This window comes from Centroberyx affinis, unplaced genomic scaffold, assembly GCF_046629955.1.
Source record: "Centroberyx affinis isolate AG114_WGS23_722 - 3 ecotype Tasmania unplaced genomic scaffold, CSIRO-AGI_Caff_v1 ptg003644l_1, whole genome shotgun sequence".
In the NCBI taxonomy this organism is placed as follows: domain Eukaryota; kingdom Metazoa; phylum Chordata; class Actinopteri; order Beryciformes; family Berycidae; genus Centroberyx; species Centroberyx affinis.
The window spans coordinates 1-22315 of record NW_027281552.1 but is presented as its reverse complement, the minus strand read 5'-3'; the positions used below and the strand labels follow the sequence as shown (position 1 = coordinate 22315).

The window sequence follows — 22315 nt, the reverse complement described above, 5'->3', positions numbered from 1 at the left end:
TCGTCTATCGGTCTGACGACGATTAGACTCTGGGGGCGACGGCCAATATTTCGGGGTTTCCGGTGAAGCCAGCGGACATCCGGGCCAAGACTTCCTCTTCCATGCGCCGGTCATTGTTTACAGTCCGATTAGCAACTTTAGACACGAGAGTCGAACATTTCTCCACACGATACACAAACATCGCTACTTTTTGTAGGTGTTTTAGGTCCAGACGACATTTCGGCTAATCTCTATAAACAGATATCTGCATATGAGACGTCGTCTCTCAACTCCGACTCCATTCTCGCGTCTGAAGTTGCTAATCGGACTGTAAACAATGTCAGACCGATAGACGATGGGTTCCGAGATGGATTTCCACCCTACTATTTCAATGTCAAACGGACTTCTCTCTCGCTTTTCGCGTTATTCGCATTCGCAAGACAGCGTGCGCACTTCGTAAATTTCATGAGACCAAGCTTCCTTTCCCTATCAGCTGTCCCTTCCCCTCTCTCCCTCCTACTGCTGTAATCCACTCATGATAATACCTCTGTGTTCTTTCCACAACACAAACTGCAGTAGAGGGGGAGTGTGTGAAATTCCTGCTGACAAACGAGCGTGCCGCCGTTCGCTCCCCCTCATCACATTCCACACGTTCGGTGAAGAGTCGAGGCGGGGGAGACACGAGCTGCTGCTTTCCTCCGAGCTTTTCCGTTCCTTGAGTGTGGTTTTTTTTGGGGGGTTTTTTTTTTTTTTTGCTACTCATGTTTTCATTGCATTTAAGTTTGTATTTCCTGGACATTCTTTCAAAGAAGCGCCTGGCCAGGAAAAGCAGCTCCAGTCAGCACGTTACAACTGTAGACGTTATAACCTCCCGTTAACGTAACAAGTGAGCTAGTTCTAACTGGGTGCTTGGGTGGTGGGGTTATGCATGATTAGAGTGAAACTATGCTCATTTTAGAAACTCCACCTGTTAAAGGATAAGGCTGGTGTTTTTTAATGCATTTCTTACCGTCAACAAATCCTATGAAAAAAACAAAATCAGCAATGAATTTGTTTTGCTAACAAGTCTCGTCCATGTAGCCGGTGCTCAATGCAGCCATGTCCCAGCAGCCATAGAACGCCATTGTATTAAAAAATGATTAAAAACATGTCAAAGAGCCATGTCGTTGCTCTGGGCAACATATTTCATCATCACCATGCACCGGGCCGGCCGACTTTTTCCTCAAACAACTTAATAAGTCGACTGTAAACACGTTTTCCATCTCAGGAAAGTAGTTCCGTAGCACCGAAAATAGTCCCCGCCGTAATGAAGAATTTGTTCCCATTTGAATTTGATTTGGTAATAACTACAACAGCCTGACTTTTCGTGGTAACAGTTAGCAATTTTTAAAATTGAAACTATCTATTTGTGAGCTGTATTTCAAGGTTTTTAGCTTACAATTGGAGCCAATGACTTCCGGTTTGAAGGCTAAAAACGGTGCGTGTGAAGTCAGAAAGTAACGGGAGTAGAGCAAACGCATTGTTGATTTTGTTATCTTCATAGGATTTGTTGACAATAAGAAATGCATTAAAAAAACACCAGCGTTATCCTTTAACACCAAAGTGCTGTGGTAGCAGTGTTGTTGGGACTAAGAGAATCGCTGAACAAAATATTTAAATCAGTTAGAAAATCAGTATGTGGATGTACAGCACACCAGGCTGCAGTTGGCTGATGCTTGTTTGACTTCTTCCGTACTGCCTGGTGTATGAGCGCACACTGTATTTCCTGTATTTCACTGCCTAAACAGCACATATTGTAATTCCCCATTACTGTAATACGTTACTTCCCGTTACAATGATCACCAAAGACCTCTTCCATACATATTCATCCCTTTTTTAGATGTAGCATCATAGTTAAAAACCAAATTTGTGAATGGTTGACGGTTGCGTGTTGAATTCTGACTGTTATTACATCATCAGTTCAATATTGCATTTTTGAAAACTGATATTTTTAATCTTCCTGTTAATGTAATAAAAGCCAATAAGTCAATAAGTATTACATTAGCAGGAAATACGTTATTAACAGGAGGTAACATTACATTAATGGGAAATCTATTCCATTATCAGGATTATTACGCTATTAGCTGCAAATTGTTATCTTAATGGTTTATTCTGTTAATGGGAAGTTATTCGGGTTGCAGTTGTAACACAGCAGATAGTGTGTGTACATTCTGGCATGGCTGTATTTTCTCCTTTCCTACTGAAGTATAGTTAGTCAGAGGGAACACAGGCTAAGAGACCAACCATTGATAAGCATGATAGCCCATTTTTACGGAAGCTGATTAGGGCCACATGTGAAAAGTTTATTTGAGTTCTGAGTTGAAAGTCAAATTCTGAGTTTAAAGTCAGTATTCTGAGTTCTGACTTTATTCTGAGAATAATGTCAGAATTCTGACTTTAAACTCAGAATTCTGACTTTAATCTCAGAATTCTGACTTTCAAGTTCAAGTTTTTATTTAATACTCAGTTTTACATCCAGAAAACTGAAATGCATGAGCATTTACAATGCACACGTCAAAATAAAAGCATGGTAATTGAACCTTATTTGATAGTTGGTTTTTTTATATAGTATTTGAGCTCTGAGTTTACAGTCAGAATTCTGACTTTAATCTCAGAATTCTGACTGTAAACTCAGAACTCAAATAGGTTTTTCACATGTGGCCCTAATCCTCTTCCGTACATTTTGGCCTCAGAGCATGCAGTGAAACCAGGCATTACACACTGAGGGACATTTAGCCAGAAGGTGTAGAGGCTCTGCAAATGTTCACAACAAAACTTGATGTCCACCAAAGCTACAGGTTCATTAGTTTTCCATTACAGGAGAAGCAGCTAAAATACAATTGCTGCACACAAAAATACAGAGCTGCAGTCAGTTTTCAGTTCTTGCAATGGGGAAATTGTTAGTAGTAAACAATTGTGTACGGGTTCAACTGTTAACAACTGAAGTGCAATGGTGTTGTTTTATATTTTATTTAAGTTGAAATGTGATACATTTAGTCATGTTTTCTTATTTTAATGTTTTGGGGCAATTTAACAATATTCCATATTTATGGCCAATAACACTGTAACTGTATTAGTGGAGCTCATTTTTTAAACTTGAAGGGTGCTTATCCTAAGACTGGGTATAATATGATGATATGACTGCATCCTAAAAGAAATTCTGTTGATTTTCTTTTGATTTTCCATAGGTTTCTCATATATGATGAATTTAAGGTACTTTGAATAGACATATCAGGTCTTGAGACTTCATATACAGTGCGCTAACTGTAGTAAATGTGTGTGCACAGGACTGAAACTAACATAAACTCTGAAAACAAATGCAGAATATGCGCTTGTATATTGGAGCGTTTTCTGACGCCTGCCTTTTTGTGGAAAAGGTGGAGGTTGCTGAAGGGATAGTGTGAGACAAATTTCCACTCTTGCAAAAGTTATAAATTACCACTGAAATTCAAGTGCTACTTGAACTGGATCAGTTGTACTGGGGTCCTGTAATGTAATTTTTAGGTGCAATGGGGGTTATTTATAAACGTTATGACTAAATCTAAATCAGTGGTACAATTACAGCTAGAGTTTCACTCCAGTTATTGTAATGATTCCAATGAGTTTTTACATGATTTTTGGTGTTATTGTCTACACCCATACTACATTATTCTCCAGGAGTGACAAATTCTACACTTTTATGTTGAAGGCTAGATAACCATACTGCTGTTAAATATATATAACACTTTATTAATCACCGCCCCAGTAAATTGCTGAGCAACTTCAAATTAGCGAGCTGCAGATATACATGACCGTGCGTGATTTGCATGGGATAACAATGTGATTTCCCTGTTGTTTCCCTTAAATCACTGCTCGAAGCCCAGATGTACTAGCTATTTCAGCTAGTAGCCTACATGTCTTATGACCACAGAACTTGAATGGATATAACGGTCATTCCCTTTCAAATTAATGTTCCAGGACGGTCGGTGCGGCGGCCATTTTGTACCGCGGGCCTAGCTTCTGTATGAACTGACTTACAGCAAGTCGCTGAGGTGAGAGGTTTTACAGCAAGGACCAAAGGAGCTTTTTCGTTACCTTGGATTGCTAACATGCTAATGTTGACTAGAGGAGCTAGAGAGAGAAGTAGGCCCACAGTCTTTGACAATGCTACGTTAGCCTCATTGCTAATGTCAACAAGTGTGACAGAATTTACAGCCTTAAGGTCCAGACTTGTTGTTACCATAGCAATTAACCCTTAAAATTCCATCCAATCACCATTTTACGCTGTAGGCCTACTAGCTCAATTATCATGGCAAACAGTGGAAGGACCGTTCTATCCGTTCAAGTTCTGTGGTTATGAGAATCTGTCGCCCGCCAAAAATGTATGTAAAATGTAGCGCATTGTAACATTACGCAGACGTCAAATTAAACTGGATTTCTAGCATCAGTTGACTTCTGACAATACAGATAATTACAATTACAGGTCCTCCCTAGTAAAATTAATCCAGTTCAAATAAGGTCGACAGGGATTTTGTCCTTTGATGAAGTACAGTGCAGGACAGTGAAACTTGGGTTTAAACTGATAAAGTGCTGATATCAAGGAAATTGTCAAAGGCCTCTAATTTGGACTTTTACTCTTCAACTTTGCCCTTTTGTGAAGCTTCCACTTTTGAGTGACCTAGACCAACTCCTCCGCCCCCCCCTCCTGTTTCATTTGGTGTTTTGGCAGCCCTGCGTCCGATCGACTTTTTGATGTTCGTCTCCACAAGCATTTCTTTTTCCTCCTGCTTCACAGCCGCTCGGGGGAAGGAGACTCCCGTTCTCTCTCTACACCCTCCTGTACTCAAGGCTTGACTGCAAAATGTTTCCCCCAAAACCCTAACTTCAAAACCCATCGCTTGTCCCCCATCGTCTTATCCCCATCGACGAAGCTCATTTTGGCCTTACTATTTACTGTACGTTTTATTATGTAGAAACGATACTGGAGAGGGAAGAGATGCGACGGCAGCCATTTTTTGGGACTTTTAACATGGGCTCTTCTGGAGCCGCGTGATTATGCTGTACCATTCTTGCTTCTAGTGTGTGTGGTGTGATTACGACCAGTGTACTCCACGTTCAAACAAAAACCAGCTGGATACATAAAATATACATATAGATGAAATATATAGAAAAATGTGTAAAGGTATATACTTCTAATGGTTCTTTTGTGTGTTTGGATTGACCATATAGGCAAGCTTCAGTGACTAGAAAGCAATGTGAAAGGTCGGTTAAGGCGAGTGAAATGTAGGAAACTTTGATTGTGTAAAATGGCATTAATGTATATATTAAGGTAGAGCACAAGATAATGATTTAAGGTGTGTGTGATATATCGCCTTCCCTGATGCGTCGGGGATAGTAGGCTAGTGGGACACAACAAAGCCGACCTGTGTCAAGGAATTCAAGGGAGCGAACACTTGAAAACGGTGGCTGCAAGGTTGGCTAACAAGTATTTATAAGTGCACTCATTTTGAATGTAACTGAAACTTAAACTCTCTCAATGTGTCTAAAGACGAAAAAGCATACAAGAAAAAATACGATTTCTGTAAAGCGGCAGCAATGTTTATTTATTTGCTAGCTTTTTCTGTGACGTTCCAGCTATTGAAGCTGCATTCCTGTACCAGAGCCAGAATGTTTGTAACAGTATTTACAACAACAATAAATGACTTGCAGAAGGACTGAAGTCTCCTTGTGGTCTCTGAGTGGGTTGTGCAAGAGCTAATTCATTGAGATGGATAGTGGAAATATCTCATGTGGGTTGGAATTTTCTTTTCCCTTTAGAAAATGCCGTAGTCATCCCAAATCAAAATGACATTTAACTGTAACAATACTGTTATTCACTATGTAGAGTCAAGAGTCACTCAGGATTTGGGTCCAAATCTCAAGGAAATTCCACTGCTTATTTGACTAATTTGAAACTGAATGTGGTGCATCACAGTGTCTCAGTTGTTAGCACTGTATCATCACAACCAGAAGGTTGGAGGTTTGATTCCTTGTCCTTCCTGTGTGGAGTTTGCATGTTCTCCCCTTGTTCGCCTGGGTTTCCTCCCACAGTCAGGTGGATTGGAGGCTCTAAATTGTCCATGGGTATCAATGGGAGTGTCTGTACCTGTTAGCCCTGTGATGGACTTGAGACCTGGACAGGATGTCTCCCTGTCTTCACACAATGCATGCTGGGATAGGCTCCAGCCCCACCACCACCCTGAAAAGGGATGAGCAGGTAGAGAAAATGAATGAATAAAACTAAATGAACCCTGCCTTGTACAAGCCAATTAATCAGCTTCAATTCAAATACACACAGGTATGGGGCGTCCTGGTGGCTTGGTTGGCTAAGGTGTATCCATTGTACCTGTGTACAATGGATACAACTGGTGTTGCTAGGGTGTACTAGGTGGTTGCTAGGTGGTTTCTAGGTTGTACTAGATGGTTGCAAAGGCGCTTCTAGGTGGTTGCTAGGGTTTTTCAACTCGGTTGCTAGGGAGTTGTAGTTGGTTGCTAGAGTGTTCCTTGGTGCTTGCTAGGGTGTTTCTAGGTGGTTACTAGGGTGTAGTAGGTGGTTGCTAGATTGGGCTTGCCGTAGGGAGTCCTAGGTGGTTGCTAGGGTGTACTAAGTGGTTACTAGGGTGTTCAAGGTGGTTGGTAGGGTGTTTCTAGGTGGTTGCTAGTGCGTTTCTAGGTGTTTGCAAAGGTGTACTAGGTGGTTGCTACGCCATTAGTAGGTGGTTGCTAGGGTGTGGTAGGTGGTTGCTAGGGTGTACTAGGTGGATGTACTAGGTGGTTGCTAGGGCGCTTCTAGGTGGTTGCTAGGGTATTTCTAAGTGGTTGCTAGGGTGTTCTCGGTGGTTGCTAGGTTGTACTAGGTGGTTGCTAAGGTGCTCCTAGGTGGTTGTTAGGGAGTTCTAGGTGGTTGCTAGGGTGTACTAGGTGGTTGCTAGGGCACTTCTAGGTGGTTGCTAGGGTATTACTAGGTGGTTGCTACGCCATTAGTAGGTGGTTGCTAGGGTGTACTAGGTGGTTGCTAGGGCGCTTCTAGGTGGTTGCTAGGGTATTTCTAAGTGGTTGCTAGGGTGTTCTCGGTGGTTGCTAGGTTGTACTAGGTGGTTGCTAAGGTGCTCCTAGGTGGTTGTTAGGGAGTTCTAGGTGGTTGCTAGGGTGTTCTAGGTGGTTGCTAGGGTGTACTATTTGGACAGTCTCCAAAATGCCTGAGCAGAAATCAGTTCACGGAGGAAATGACAAAGTGCGGGAAGAAAGTAGAAGCATTTTTGGAGAAATTAGACACACCCCAAGACGAGGACATTTAGTTCCTTTCACTTGCCCTTAGGACCGCCAAGTACAAAGTTGCCTGGTGCAGCTTTATACAGTAAATAAACATCGAACAAAAAGTTCGGACATTTGTGTTTGGTAGATTATTTCTCTGTTGTAACAATGCTTCTTAGCAATACATTTTATACCGTTGGAAAGTCTGTTTATTTCCCTTTTAAATGGTGCCTCATTTGTAAGGAACATGCATTTGTGGGATGAGCAGCACAGCTGAGTATGTGGGTTGCGCTCATGTAAAATTTGCCAAATCTTCTCTGCCAATGCCAAACAGCTTATTCTGCTGTTGCTATTGACTCTTGTTTGGTGTTGTTTGGTGGATTGGATGATTGAAGTCTATCAGTAACAAGGAAGAAACAAGACATATTGGCAATTTTACAATTTATTCATTTAACAAACAGTCAGGAGCCTCAGTAGCGTGTGGAAGAACCATACACAGCCACAACAGCCTGGCACCTCCTCCTCATGCTGGTCACCAGCCTGGTCACACACTGCTGTGGGATGGCATTCCACTCCTCAACCAGGATTTGTCGCAAGTCAGCCGACGTGGTTGTGTCGGTCACTCTAGCACGAACAGCACGCCCAAGCTGATCCCATAAGTGTTCAATTGGGTTGAGGTCAGGACTGTTGGCAGGCCATTCCATTCTCTCTACTCCCAAATTCTGGAGGTAGTCTCTGATAAACCCCGCTCTGTGGGGGCGAGCGTTGTCATCTTGGAAGATGGAGTTCGGTCCCAGACTGTGGAGATATGGGATCGCCACCGGTTGCGGAATCTCATCTCGATATCTCTCTGCATTGAGATTGCCTCCAATGATGACAAGCCTCGTTTTTCCAGTGATGGAGATGCCGCCCCACACCATCACACTGCCTCCACCAAAAGGTGTTACTCTATCGGTGCAGCGATCAGCATAGCGTTCTCCCCGTCTTCTCCACACTTTGACCCTACGATCCAACTTCCGTAGGCAGAATCTGGACTCATCGCTGAACATAACGTTCCTCCACATGTTCAGGTTCCGGTGCAGGTGTTGCCAACACCAGCGCAAACGGGCCTGACGGTGAAGGGCAGTCATGGCAGGCCTCCTGGCAGCCCCATGAGCCCGGAGATTGGCTGCGTGCAGTCTGTTCCGGATCGTCTGGGCCGAGAGCCGTGTGCCATATCATCCTGCAAACCTTGACTGCAAATCTGTAGAAGACAGCCTACGGTTCCTAAGTGCTGAAAGGGTGAGGAACCGGTCTTCTTGGGGTCTCGTCTTCTTGGGACGCCCACTTCGCGGTCTGTCTCTGACATCCCCCGTTTCATGGAACTTGGCCTTCAGTTTGGAGATGGTACTATGGCTCACTCCAAATAATGCCGCAACTTGCTTTTGTGGAACACCAGCTTGAAGTTGCCCTATCGCACAGGCCTTATCGAGATCAGACAAACGTGGCATGCCGATCCTTGGAGCAGACACCAATTGACCACTGTAGCAGGGCCCATGCTCACAGGTGCTGCCAATCAGGTGCCAATCAGGTACCTGATTGTCAGCACCTGGGGGTACCGGAAGCTCAAAACAAGAGTCAATAGCAACAGCAGAATAAGCTGTTTGGCATTGGCAGAGAAGATTTGGCAAATTTTTCATGAGCGCAACCCACATACTCGGCTGTGCTGCTCATCCCACAAATGCATGTTCCTTACAAATGGGGCACCATTTAAAAGGGAAATAAACAGGCTTTCCAACGATATAAAATGTATTGCCAAGAAGCATTGTTACAACAGAGAAATAATCTACCAAACACAAATTTCCGAACTTTTTGTTCGATGTTTATATACATTAGACAGTGTTATGGAAACAGGTGTTAAAAATTAAAAAACTGAATTTGAATCACATAATTTGAATTTGTATTGTTTAACTTGAATAATTGCATTGAAAAACTGAATCTGAATAGCATAATTTGAAATTGAATTTATTAGTTTGAAACTGAATTCCAATAAACTTGAAACTGAATGTAATATTATGAAATTAATTCATTTGCTCTGAATCTGTATTCAGCTCTCACAATTCAAATTCAGTTCTTGCAATTCAATTTCAGTTTACTGAGACGCACATCCTGGTCGTTGAGGAAGAGCAATCGAGTGCAGATTTTTAATGCAATTATTCAAGTTGAGCAATTCAAATTAAAATAGAAATAATTCAATTTCAGTTTCTAGGGACATATATTTCTGCCCATACAGGACAGCGATATGAGGATAATGTGGGTAGTGAAGAGGGACAGTGTTTACTGGGAGTAACCACCTCTTAAATGACCTTTGACCCTGACCCCAAAATATTTGACCATGAATTTATGCTAAGTAGATGACATGTAACCCAGTTATGTCAATAAAGTTGAAGTCTTATCAAAATGTATGTGTATGTCCTTCAAAGAGTTATTGTGAAGGAGCAACAATAGCTCAGGCGCAAAGCGATAGGTCACCAAGCTCACAGAACAGGACCACACTCACTACCAAGTCTACGTCAGCCCAAGAACTGTTTGTCAGGATCTTCATGAAATGGCTTTCCATGGCCGAGCAGCCGCACACAAGTCCAAGATCACAATGCCAAGCTCACCGCCATCGGACTCTGGAGCAATGGAAACGCGTTCCCTGGAATGATGAATCACGCTTCACCATCTGGCCCCATCTGTCTGATGGACAAATCTGGGTTTGCCAAGAGAACGCTACCTGACTGAATGCACAGCAGCACCAACTGTTACATTTGGTGGAGGAGGAATAACGGTCTGGGGCTGGTTTTCATGGTTCAGGCCCCTTAGTTCCAGTGAAGGGACATCTTAACGCTACAGCATGCAATGACATTCTGGATGATTGTGTGCTTCTAATTTTGTGGCAACAGGAGTTCCATACAGAAATGGTTTGTCGAGATTGGCGTGGAAGAGCTTGACTGGCCTGCACAGACCAGACCTCAACCCCATCCAGCACTTTTGGGATGAATTGGAACGCTGACTGTGAGCCAGACCTACTGGCCCCAAATCAGTCCCTGACCTCACTAATGCTCTTGTGGCTGAATGGGTGTAAATCCCTGCAGCAATGTTCCGACATCTAGTGGAAAGCTAATGCATCCATGGTGGAAAGCCTTTCCAGAAGAGTGGAGGCTGTTATAGCAGCAAAGGGGGCACCGACTCCATATTAATGCTCATGAGTTTGGAATGAGATGTATAGTGTATCATCAGGGTTAGTAACACCGATTTATGTGAAATATGTGCACTTATCCATAATCTGTCTATGGCTCTCCACAAAAGTAATCATTCAGTATCTTATCTTATTTAAACACCTGATACCTTGCATGGTAGAATTTGCACTCAGAAAACAACTTCTGCCTAACCAAATCTGTTATGCATCTGAGAGACAGATTCCAGAAGTTATAATCACTGAGCTGTATTTGTACTAGAAAATTAGGTAACACTTTCTATGAAGGCCATGTCTATAATGCATTATAAACACATTCATAACACGTTATAATGCATTTATATGGCATTATAAAACTTGTTAGAAATGTTTAGAATCATGCAGGACACAACAAGCCTACCCTAACCCTATAATTAAAGTGACAGCACTGTATAAGGTTATTAGCAATTGTATGATACTGACATGTTAGAGCAGTTCTACATGTGTCTTTATAACTGGCTAAGGTCTGGTAGTTATAATATGCTGGACTCACATTCTTCTTTCAAACACTTGGCACTTTGGCATTGGGCTTATAAAGCATTATGAATGCTGAATTTATAGTCCATTTTACCCACAATTTATAATCCTTAATAAATCTTGTTAGAAGGTGTCATGCATGATTATAAACATTTATAATGCTTTATAAATGCATTATAATGTGTTATGAATGTCCTTATAAAGCATTATAGACATAGCCTTCATAGAAAGTGTTACCGAAAATTATACTAAATAAATAAATGTGAGCCAATAATATATTACAAGTTTGCAGCTGCCATTGATGTACACAATTTGTACATCTTCTCTGTGACTTCCAATTTAGAACACAGGTGTGTGAATGTTTTCTGAGGTCATCATGCAAGTTCTCAGGTGTTTTGATCGGAACCGAAAGACCCAGAGCTTATAAATAAACCTACCAAACAGACTTCTCTCCACTCTCCTCCCACAGATGCCTTACATACCTGTTGCTGTGTATAAATCGCAAATTAACACATGGTGAATGTGCTTTGCAATTAGCTGGCCTTGTGGCCTTATCATCCTATGAATATAAAATATATATACAGTATATCATGTACAAGACTGTTGATAATGAATCTTGCATTCAAGCTGGTTTTAGAAATAATTACTTTGTCATGATTTTCTGCATATGGCATCAGGTAGAGCCAAATATTACATAAATATTACATACTTACATACATATTACATACTCATTTTAATAAACTTGGATTTAACTGATAAATTTAACTTTGGAACTATTTTTCCAGCATTTAGCATGGTGATCAGAGAGGGGTGGGGGCTAGGCTGTGCCTGCAACTTGTGTAGGAGGAAGGAAGTTCTATTGATGTTGTTGTGATTCCTACTGGTCACCGATAGAGGTCCACAGATTACTTAATACCTCTTTAATGAAGCCAGCAGCACAACTCTTCCCGTTTATTGATGTTGGCTAATATGCTTGTTTTGTTCATTGCGCTTTGTAATGTTTTTAAAATAAGCGCTACATGAATATAGTTTGTCATTATCATTATTATGGTAACACTTTACAATAAGGGTCACTAAGTTAAGGGTTAGATAATGCTTACTAAGTTAAAATTAACTAACCCTTAATTATGGCGTGACCCTTAATAATGGTGTTCATGTTAACTAAGGTATTAATTTATACATTATTTAATAGTTTATAAAGATGACTATTAAATAATGTATAAATTAATACCTTAGTTAACATGAACACCATTAGTAAATGATTACCAGACACTTTAGTTAACTGCTAATTAACCCTTAAAATAGTGACCCTTATTGTAAAGTGTTACCATTATTAATATTGTTATTATTATTGTTATACATACAGTTTTACTGGGGGATGAGTCTGAGTGAGAAATGAATTCAAGAATTTTGAAAATTGTGGTCATTGAATGCATTCAGTGTCAAAGCAATGAAAAGATTTTTTAAGAGAAATGCTCGTAACCAATTGTACCAAACTGTAATATTAATATTATCGTTAAGGAACTGAAACCGGATAATATTCACAGGTCACAGTGATGAAAGCAAAGCACACTGTACTGTTCAGTAATGGTGGAGTAAACCACATAACTCCCTAATAGGGTAGGTGTGTTTTCAGCTGCCTCCACAATCAATGGAGACCATTCAATGCCATGCAGACCCATTCATTTAGACGTGGCTTACAAAGGAAGAACTCTTATGAAAGAAGACAACACAAGCTTCATCTGTGACCTGAATATGGTTAAGCCAATACCTCTGACCTTTTAATAATATCAACATACATGTAAAAGGATTGCCATCACACCATTATGCATGTATAGCAACAGGAGTTGACTGAAGCAAATACAGATAATAATAAACTTTTAGAAACCATATAAAACCTTTGGATGCTGGGTACTATGTTTCAATACAAGGTGCCCATATTTTTCTGTTTCAAAAAGTAATAACAATCGCAAAAACAGTATTAGCATGGCACAAACTTTAAAAATTTGCACCCTTACACACACATCATATGCACACGCCACACACGCTAAGCCTCCTCAGCAGATTGGATTTGCAGTCCATGGGTTGCTGAATGTCTTTTTTAATAGCTTTCTCTAACTGTTTAGCAACAGCAGTCCCAGCTTCTATTAATTGTGGCCGCCCAACATATTTCTGTTAGGCAATACCATTAAGTCTCTTGGAGGGGGGGTGGGTGATGGTGATAGAGGAATTCCCTCAAAGCACCGTCTCTCTGAAGACCCCTATCAGACTGTGGGGGCGCTCATGATCTAGGCGTGACCCCGCCCTAGACCCCACCCTCGACCCTGTCCTAGACCCCGCCCTCGACCCCGCCCTTGACCCCGGCTTGGTAGTAGTCCCTTGGTGCTCCGGAGGCTGTATTGCCGCCCAGGTGAAGGAGCTGAGGTCGCCGCAGCTCCGCAGGTGGAGCAGGCCGGGCCTCCTCCTGGGGGGCAGGGGAAGAGTCTGGGAGGAGCCGCCCGGCTGCTGCTGCTGGGGAGGTCGACGCCGGGAGATGAGAGGCCGACCGGCTGGAAAACACTGGCCCATCTCTGTTTCAGTAAACACCTGAAAGAGAGCAGCAGTGTCAAGGCCTTAATGGGAAGGATGTTGGAACTAGTCCAAACAAGCAAATAGTAAACATGTTGTCCCCCACCAGTGATGTAGTTCCACCCTTGGGTCAGTCAGTGATTGCTGAGTGTACTTGAAATATGAGTGAAATTGTATAAGCATTTTGGTATGGGACAATGAAAGGACAGATTGACCATATATTTCTGTTGCCTACTCTCCTCAGAATTAGGCTTAGAAGTTATATCTTGAAATGTAGTAACTGTAATTGTCCTGTTTTTACTAAATACAGCACAAAATATAAGAACTACAATAGGCAATAAATACAATCCGTACATTACAGATTATTGTATGAAACTTTAACTGTATGACCTGCTTTACCACTGAGTCCCCATTCATTGTCAATGCCGCCCCCTAGCGGCACAAAGTCAACATTACAGTGTGACTAACTAACGAACGAACGGACGGAGACCGATCCATAGTCCCCCCTTTGGTGGGGGACAATGATGCTTGTATCAGAGTATCTGCAGATTTCAGAGTATCTGCAGATTTCAGAAAGCCAAATTTAAGACTTTTTAAGAGATTTTAATGCTACCTGTAAATTTATATAATACCAAGTTAAAAAACAAAACAAAGAAACAAAGCTCGCAATCCAGCCAACTGAACATAGCTAATGTTATATGGGCAGAATAAGAAAAAGGACACCAGAAATTAATTATTATGGGACATGAAGTTCAGTTGTGTTTAGTAGAACAGATAGAATACATATTGTACTACTAACCCTGTTCTGTATTAATATAAGAGTGGACACGTAGTACAAGGAATGCTGTCATTGCATGGTGAAAACAAAAGGCACTTGAGCTGCTTATATATAGCTATAAAACATAGCTAATGACTTAATGAGGTCATTAAGCTAATTCATGCATTAATTATCATCTTGTGGCACTTGTACGTTACTACAAACTACAGTTACATTATATAACAGGCACCAGGAGTTTACTGGTATCCACCGTTGTTTTTTTCCTTTGTTTTTTTCCCCGGCCTGTATTTGGGGCCGGCCTTTATTTGTTCGTGTCGACCACGGCCCCGGCCCCGGCCATTATCGGAGACCCGGCTTTTAATTGACTACCGGCCACTATTAGAGGAAATACGGTATGTAACTTTAGTTACCAAACCTAGTATATTCTCTTGTGGGCAGCCTTGCTGTAGTTCAACCTCTTCAAATGTGAAGTGACTGCTAGCTTGTAAAACTAGACTTTTAAAGAAGCTTCTGAGATTCCAGATTATTTGTAGACTATGCATCATACCTCCCCGTGTCTCTATCTGAACTCCTACCTGTTCTATGTAGCTGGCACAGCGGACTGCCTCCTCCATATGCTCCTGATCTGACTGTAGGACATTTCGTATGCTGTCCACCAGCTCCTGAACCTCGGGGGCCAGGCCCTGGGCGGCCGGCTGCTCCAGTATTCTCCTGACCAGTTGCTGGGTGTGCTGGTAGCTCTGGTAGTCCACCATGGAGGAAGGCCGGGGCCGGCGGCGGGCCCTACTGCCATTGTTCCCCCGCCGGAGGGTGACCTGGCCCTGGATCTGAGCAGCCAACGTGGGCTGGGAGGTCTGGGTGGAAGAATCAGTGGTCTGAGGGGAAGGAGCAAGGGGAGCATCGTTGCTCAGCACTAGGAGGAGAAAGGAGAGGGAAAGGGGATTATTAGTTTACATTACGTGGACTGGGATGGTGTTTTATGTGTTTTTCTTGCAATTCTCACCAATGTGATCTCATATACCAATGTACCAATTTCCTAAGATTTACATGAAAACACAAGCCAACCTTTAGCAGCGAGGTCCAGCAGTACAGGGTCACTGTTGGAGCGGTGGATCCTCGGTCTCTTCCAGGGTCTCGATGCTGGAGCGTGCTGCTGCCAAAGGGGCTGGGGCTGGGGCTGGGGCTGGGGCTGGGACTGGGCCTGGGCCTGGGCCTGGGTCTGGGGCTGGGGCACCGAGACTGGCACTGCCAATACCGATTGGGGGCTTATGTCTAAGACGAGACCCAGAGACAGCAAATAGAGACAGACACACACACACATAAAATTCATGTCTGACAAAGTCAAATGAGACTGACTGAGGCTGACAGGGTTGTTAAAGGAAAAATCCACGACCAAATCTGATGGAGCGTGTCTCTGAGCGGCCTCGAGCTAAAGAGGTAATGTCTTCACTCAGAGAACCACAGTTACAATGTAACCCCCATGATTACAATGCAACCCTCCATTCTCTGTCATATTGAGATCACCTCTTCACAGAACAGTTTGTGTTATGGGATTATTTAAGACACCCCGAGGAGATGGTGCAGTCCAAAACCTGTGAATTATGTACAGCACCAGCGGCAAACAAGTGTACAAATATATTTACAGACCCCTGGGCTTGACAGTGGCCACCACATGTTGTGCCATGTTGCTGTAGGCCTAGGTGCAAGACATACCTACGGGTCTGGCAGGGCCCTAGGGCCAGCTCCCAGGGGTGAAGGGGCCACTCAAGACACCCCGCAAGAAGCTGAGGTGACCGAATAAAGAGGGTGAAGGCAATGTCCTTGTCTCAACTGGCTCACCAGTCATACAGGGAACAATAATGTGGTCATCACCTCTGATGATGCATGTCCAGGACAGCCTCTCCAAAGGAGGTGCCGGCCAATGTTTAGCTGGTAGGACCGCATAAATACTGAAGGGACTGCGTTGGTTCCCCCACTTCTGTGTAAGCTATGATCCAGTGGGAAAGTCTTGATACAGGCTGGCCAGTGCAATCCGCCTTGAAGCAGACAAAGAGCTGGTCTGACTTCCTGCCCAGCCCCCTTGTACTTTCAATGTACAGCTTCAGGGCCCTACCTGGACACAACAGCGACCACCTTTGCCTGCACCCTTCCCGAACCTGGAACAGGCAAGGTTCAACTATCTGGTTCACGTGAAGCTCAGAGAGCGGCATAGGGGGATAGGACAGGTTAGGAGACAGAACAAACCCCACCCTGTCCAGCAGGAACTTGCAGAGGCTCCCATGTACTGACAAAGCATGCAGTTCCTCTAACCTCTTGGCAGATGTGATGGCCAGCAGGAGGCTGTTTTGAGTGACAACCACTCCAGCCTGCTTTGGAGGCTCCAGGACCTTCTCTTATGCAAGACTGCATATGCAAGAGCACCAGTGGAACCACCTGCACTGATGCAGCCATCAGGCCAAGGAGGAAAAGACTCTGCCTCCACTTGACCTCCCTAGCTGAAAGTTATTAAGGCAGGATCTCAAAGACTCCTGACTCTCTGATGTCAAGGTCATTGTTGCAGACCTGGAATTTAGCCATGTGCCCAGGACCTGGGTCACCTGGGTAGGCTCCAACTGACTCTTCTCTAGATGCTCTGAGAAAGCGCATAATTGATTTACACAAGTCAGGAATATCACTCGGGGCCATCTCAAAGCAACTTCAGGTCCCAAGATCATCAGTGCAAACAATTGTTCGTAAGTACAAAGTACTGAGAACAGTGGTCTCTTTGCCAAGGTCTGGAAGAAAACCCAAACTGTCACCCTCTGCTGAGAGAAAATTGGTCCGGATGGTCAGATGTAATCCAAGAATCACCAAAAAACAGGTCTGCCATGATTTAGAAGCTGCTGGAACACAGGTATCACTGTCCACAGTCAAGCGAGTTCTACATCGCCATGGGCTGAGAGGCTACTGTGCAAGACAGAAGCCCCTGCTCCAAAATCGGCACCTTAAAGCTCGACTCAAGTTTGTCGCTGATCACATCAACAAACAAAAAACCTTCTGGAGGAGAGTTTTGTGGTCAGATGAAACAAAGATTGAGTTATTTGGCCACAATGACAAGAAGTATGTTTGGAGGAGAAAAGGTGAGGCATTCAACCCTAAGAACACTGTACCTACTGTCAAGTATGGTGGTGGTAGTATCATGCTCTGGGGCTGTTTTGCTGCCAGTGGAACTGGTGCATTGCAGAAAGTGGACGGAATAATGAAGGAGGAAGATTTCCTCAGAATTCTTCAGGACAACATCAAACCATCAGCTAGAAAGTTAAATCTTGGACAAAATTGGGTGTTCCAACAGGACAATGACCCTAAACACACATCAAAAGTGGTTTTGGGATGGCTAAATGTGCCAAATCAAGCTAAAGTTAAGGTTTTGGAATGGCCTTCCCAAAGTCCTGACCTCAACCCCATTGAAAATATGTGGAGTGCCCTGAAAAGACGAGTCCATGCAAGAAAACCAACAAATTTGGTTGCGCTCTACCAATTCGGCCAAGAAGAGTGGTCAAAGATACAACCAGAATTCTGCCGGAAGCTTGTTGATGGCTACCAAAAGCGGCTGATTGAGGTGAAAAGGGCTAAGGGACATGCAACCAAATACTAGCTGTGCTGTTTGTATATTTATGACGTATTACATTTTGTTAAATTTTCAGAAGACACACAATAAATTTGTTCAAGAAACCAAATTTGTGAATGTTTTTTGTGAAAAAGGAAGTGCGTTTACCAATCATTCTGTTACAGAAAAAAAAACAGCTGCAGAAATAATTGAAATCCCAACACTGCCATAATATACATGTCCCTTACAAGTGTATGTAAACTTTTGATCTCAACTGTATATATATAAATAAATAACAATAACGTCCGGAACATCATAGCGTCGTGCCGGAAAAGGGGCGAAAATTTGCGTGTCCACCCGGGTGTCATGTTTACATCAATGCCGATCGGAGCTGGAGCCGATAAATACCTGTGACTACTGCAGAGTCATTTGACCTGGGAACGAATGCCACTTGGACCCTTTCACACTGAAGACAAAAGCCGGATGTTAGCGGGTGTTAGTGGGTTTTTTGACCAGTGTGAAAGGGGCTTTAATGTGATAGCACTAGGACATCTGCTGGTGGCAATGTTCCTCTATCTGGGCACAAAGCAGCCAGCCATCCAGATAATTCAGTATTCTGACTCCTTGCAACTGCTGGGGGGGCCAGTGCTGCATCCATGCACCTGGTAAAGGTGCAAGGATCCAGGGAAATCCCGAAGGAGAAGATGCAAAACTCAAAGATTCTACACTCAAGGGCGAACCTTCGAAACCGCCTGTGCCCCTCCCAGACGGGAATCTGGAAATAGGTACCTTTAGGTTGGGTCGCAAACCAACCAACCTTGTTGAGGGCCTACCTTGCCCTTGGGAGAGTCAGCATCTTGAACATCAGAGGGCGGAGATATCTGTTCAGGCTTTCATCCTGCTCCAGGATGAGGAAATATTGGGAATAGAACCCAGCTCGCCGGTCGCTCGGCCCAACCTCCCTGATAGTGTCCTTTGCCAGAAGAGTGCCGGGCAATACGCTGAGCCTGGGCCCTCTGTGGCTGAGCCAGTGGCTAGCTAACTGGCACTGTCACTTGAGGGGCCTAGTTCAGAAGCTGGGGGAGGGGCCACACAGGAAGGGGCGTCTTGTGTGGCTCCACCTCCACCTCCCTAGGACGCTTAGCCAAAGGAAAAAATCTTTTTTTTCCCCCGCCTGCACCCAGTGAAATTACCACCTCGCTGGCACAAAATCACTGTGCTTGATCTGTGCCGGCATGAAAATAGAGCCCAAAGTTCTATGAAGAGGTGATATTGATGGAGAATTTAGCAGTTGTAAACAAGGTTTAACCAGTGTTTAACCAAGTTTTTATAGCTACATTTTATAAATACATTTAGAATTCATGCTTAGCTGCAATGTACTATCAGTGCTTGTGTCAAGAGTTCAATGAATTTGAAAAACATCTTCAATCAAAATTTGATACTTTTGATTGCTTCATAAACAAAGCCTTTCATGGGGCATCAGCCTTTCAATAATGGGTGCCATATTGCAATCACTAATTGGGGCTTTAACAGGACACTATTACCCTATTTACACACCTGAAAAAAGAATAGTTCTTGACAAAGCTTTCAACATAGTAAATACAGACTGCTATTGGTTTGATTGAATCCTTGCAAATGTAACTGTGTAGATATACAAGTGGGCATTAGCCTTTTAAAATTATCAAATTTATAGATGGAAGAACATCCGTACAGTCTGACAATCACAGAAGCCAGTTTTTAATTGACTTTAAAATAGTCTTTAATTCCTAACTGTCTGTGTGTGGATGTGTGTCCTACCTTGGACAGAGGTTCCTGCCTCAGGGCTGGGAGTCTCGTTTACAGTCAGCTCTGTCATGGCAATCTCTGTCTCCTGAAAAAACAGGACACACTGGTATTGTAATACAAACTTATCATAGAATCAATTCGCCCAGCTACAGAAATGTTTAGTTAAGTCGTAAGATTTCCTTGACAATTTTGATGATTAAACAGTAATAACTGAATTAACGAATCTCTAAAAAAAAAAAAAAAAGGCTTCCCTTCCCACTTTAAAATCAAAGTCAAAGTTTATTATAGCCTGATATCACAAAATATGTCTCAAAGGGCTGTACATAAAATAAAACAATAATGAGCAACATTAGCAAAATATATAAAAATGTACAAAGTGAGATAAACGACATATAAAACATTATATTTAAAGACCCTATAGACAACTTTTTTGCTTTAACTTATCATTATGAAGTAAATGTTGATTGCACAGTGTAATGGCTATAGAATAATGACACCATCTGCGTTTAGATTGGTTCCCTATAAGCCTCGCTTTCACTATGCAATTCTGTCTGCCACCGGGTACAATCTCCCGGGAGAATGAAGGCTCGATTTATGGCACAAAGGAAGTGCGTCATCCATTGCGCAACCAAAATAGGCCCGGTAGCTATCGGTAGCTATCCCCAGTAGCGAAAATGGCGGACGATGGAACAACCGAAGTGACAGTGGAAACACTACCCTCTATCATAGCACTGAGATCGGGGTTTCTAGTTCAAATTGGGATTGTTTCTTGCTTTGGACAGTATAGTTTGGACAGTAGCCAGGCTGCTGGTGGTAGCGTTAGCCACGTTGCTAACGTTTTCTGGTTTGTTTTCTGGCTGCTAGCGGTAGTGTTAGCCATGTTGCTAACGCTACAAGGAAGCCAGGACCAGCCAGAAACAAACATCTATGTTTGTTTCTGTTGTTGTTTGTTTAACGCTTAATAAGCATTAACTAACCCTTAATTAACAGTTAACTAATGTGTCTGGTAATCATTTACTAATGATGTTCATGTTAACTAATATTAATTTATACATTATTTAATAGTCATCTTTATAAACTATTAAATAATGTATAAATCAATACCTTAGTTAACATGAACACCATTAGTAAATTACACATTAATTAACATTAACTAACCCTTATTAAGCATTAACTAACCCTTAACTTAGTGTACCCTTATTGTAAAGTGTTACCAGCAAGACATAGAAATATGTCTATTATTCTCCACACAGCTACAGAAAGCAAAGGTAGTCAGAGAAGGTTCAACCAGTCCATTGACTTACATATGCTAACAATGCTAACAGTGCTCAAAGTGGCGACAATAGGACAAAATGACCATAATATATCTTATGGAGGGTTCACTAGACATTGCTGTTGGATCTCTGATTTAATTAGCTAGCTTACTTGTCTTGTTGAAATGTGACTTTATATCAATTTCAGGTCACCATAAGCTGTGCCAGAGACCCATCCATGTTGTTGTAATTCCTACTGGTCACTGACAAAAGTTGATAAAAGTCATAGATTACTAAATGTCCTTTTAAAGCTACTGTGTGACGGATCTGCATGATTAATATGGGTACAATTCTTTTGAACTGGATAACAGACAAAGTTCCATCTAAAACATATTGGCATATGGTCATACTTGACTATGTATCATTGGACTATTTGACATGCATGTTACATCGCAAAGACAATGTATTTCGTAGAACATGGGAGCCTTTTATGTCATATATTGGTTTAGATATCTCTGCTATTCTTACAAGAGGGTTTATGCAGTATGGACCTGTGTGATACCTGCTACTTAGCTATTTGTTATTTTTATTTTTTATTTTATGTAATTCCTGAGTGACTTGCCTGTTTGGATGTGTGAGTCTGTGAGCCGAGATGTTCTGTTTTGTTTTGATTTTGTCCCTCTTTTAATTGTTGTTTTTGTTGATGTGTGTCACTTCAACACAATCATAATGTTTTCTGAATCAAAAATCACATATATAAAAAAAATATGGGTACAATTTCAGGTTTGAAAAAGAAATAGAATTCTAAATCAGTAATCTTGATGCTAACAATTCTAATGCTAGACTAGAAAGGGTAATGATGACTGTAAGGACGCTAAGCTAGTGTGTACCTCAGTGACTGTAGTGCCGGTGGAGCTTCCAGCGACAGCCTCGTATGGAGGAGGGGGATCTAAGGGGCAGAAGACTTCTACCCCTTTAATCCGAGCCCCATAGATGTGAGGTAGGGGGATCACACTGTCCCCGAACATCCTGAAAGACACAAGCCAGACATCACACAACTAATGAGTCCAAGTTATTGTATCATAAAACACTCCCACTACCCAGTTCCCATCAACCCTGTTAAAAAAAACTGGTAACACTTTACAATAAGGGTACATTAATTAGTTTAATAATTTTAATTCTGAAAGATAAGTAGAGGAGAAAAGCGTGTGGACCGGATTCATCAATATGCAGAAGTATAGCTTTGGTATTTTCTCACTATGTGCATGAATGTAAAGCTATTTTTTTTTCTTTCCTGAGTCAATACACCAGAAAACAAC

General features: G+C 42.4%; 1 protein-coding gene across 1 annotated transcript; it reads right to left on the bottom strand.

The window, feature by feature from the left end:
- Positions 1 to 12807: 12807 nt before the first annotated feature.
- LOC139661898 (endosomal transmembrane epsin interactor 1-like) lies at positions 12808 to 22025 on the bottom strand (the record flags this gene model as incomplete). Its single annotated transcript, XM_071540472.1, has 6 exons — positions 12808 to 13612; positions 14948 to 15285; positions 15438 to 15555; positions 15607 to 15644; positions 19756 to 19828; positions 21887 to 22025. Coding segments are annotated over 6 exons (1057 nt in total), but the record flags the coding sequence as incomplete, so codon positions are not given.
- Between the last annotated feature and the right edge of the window lie 290 nt (positions 22026 to 22315).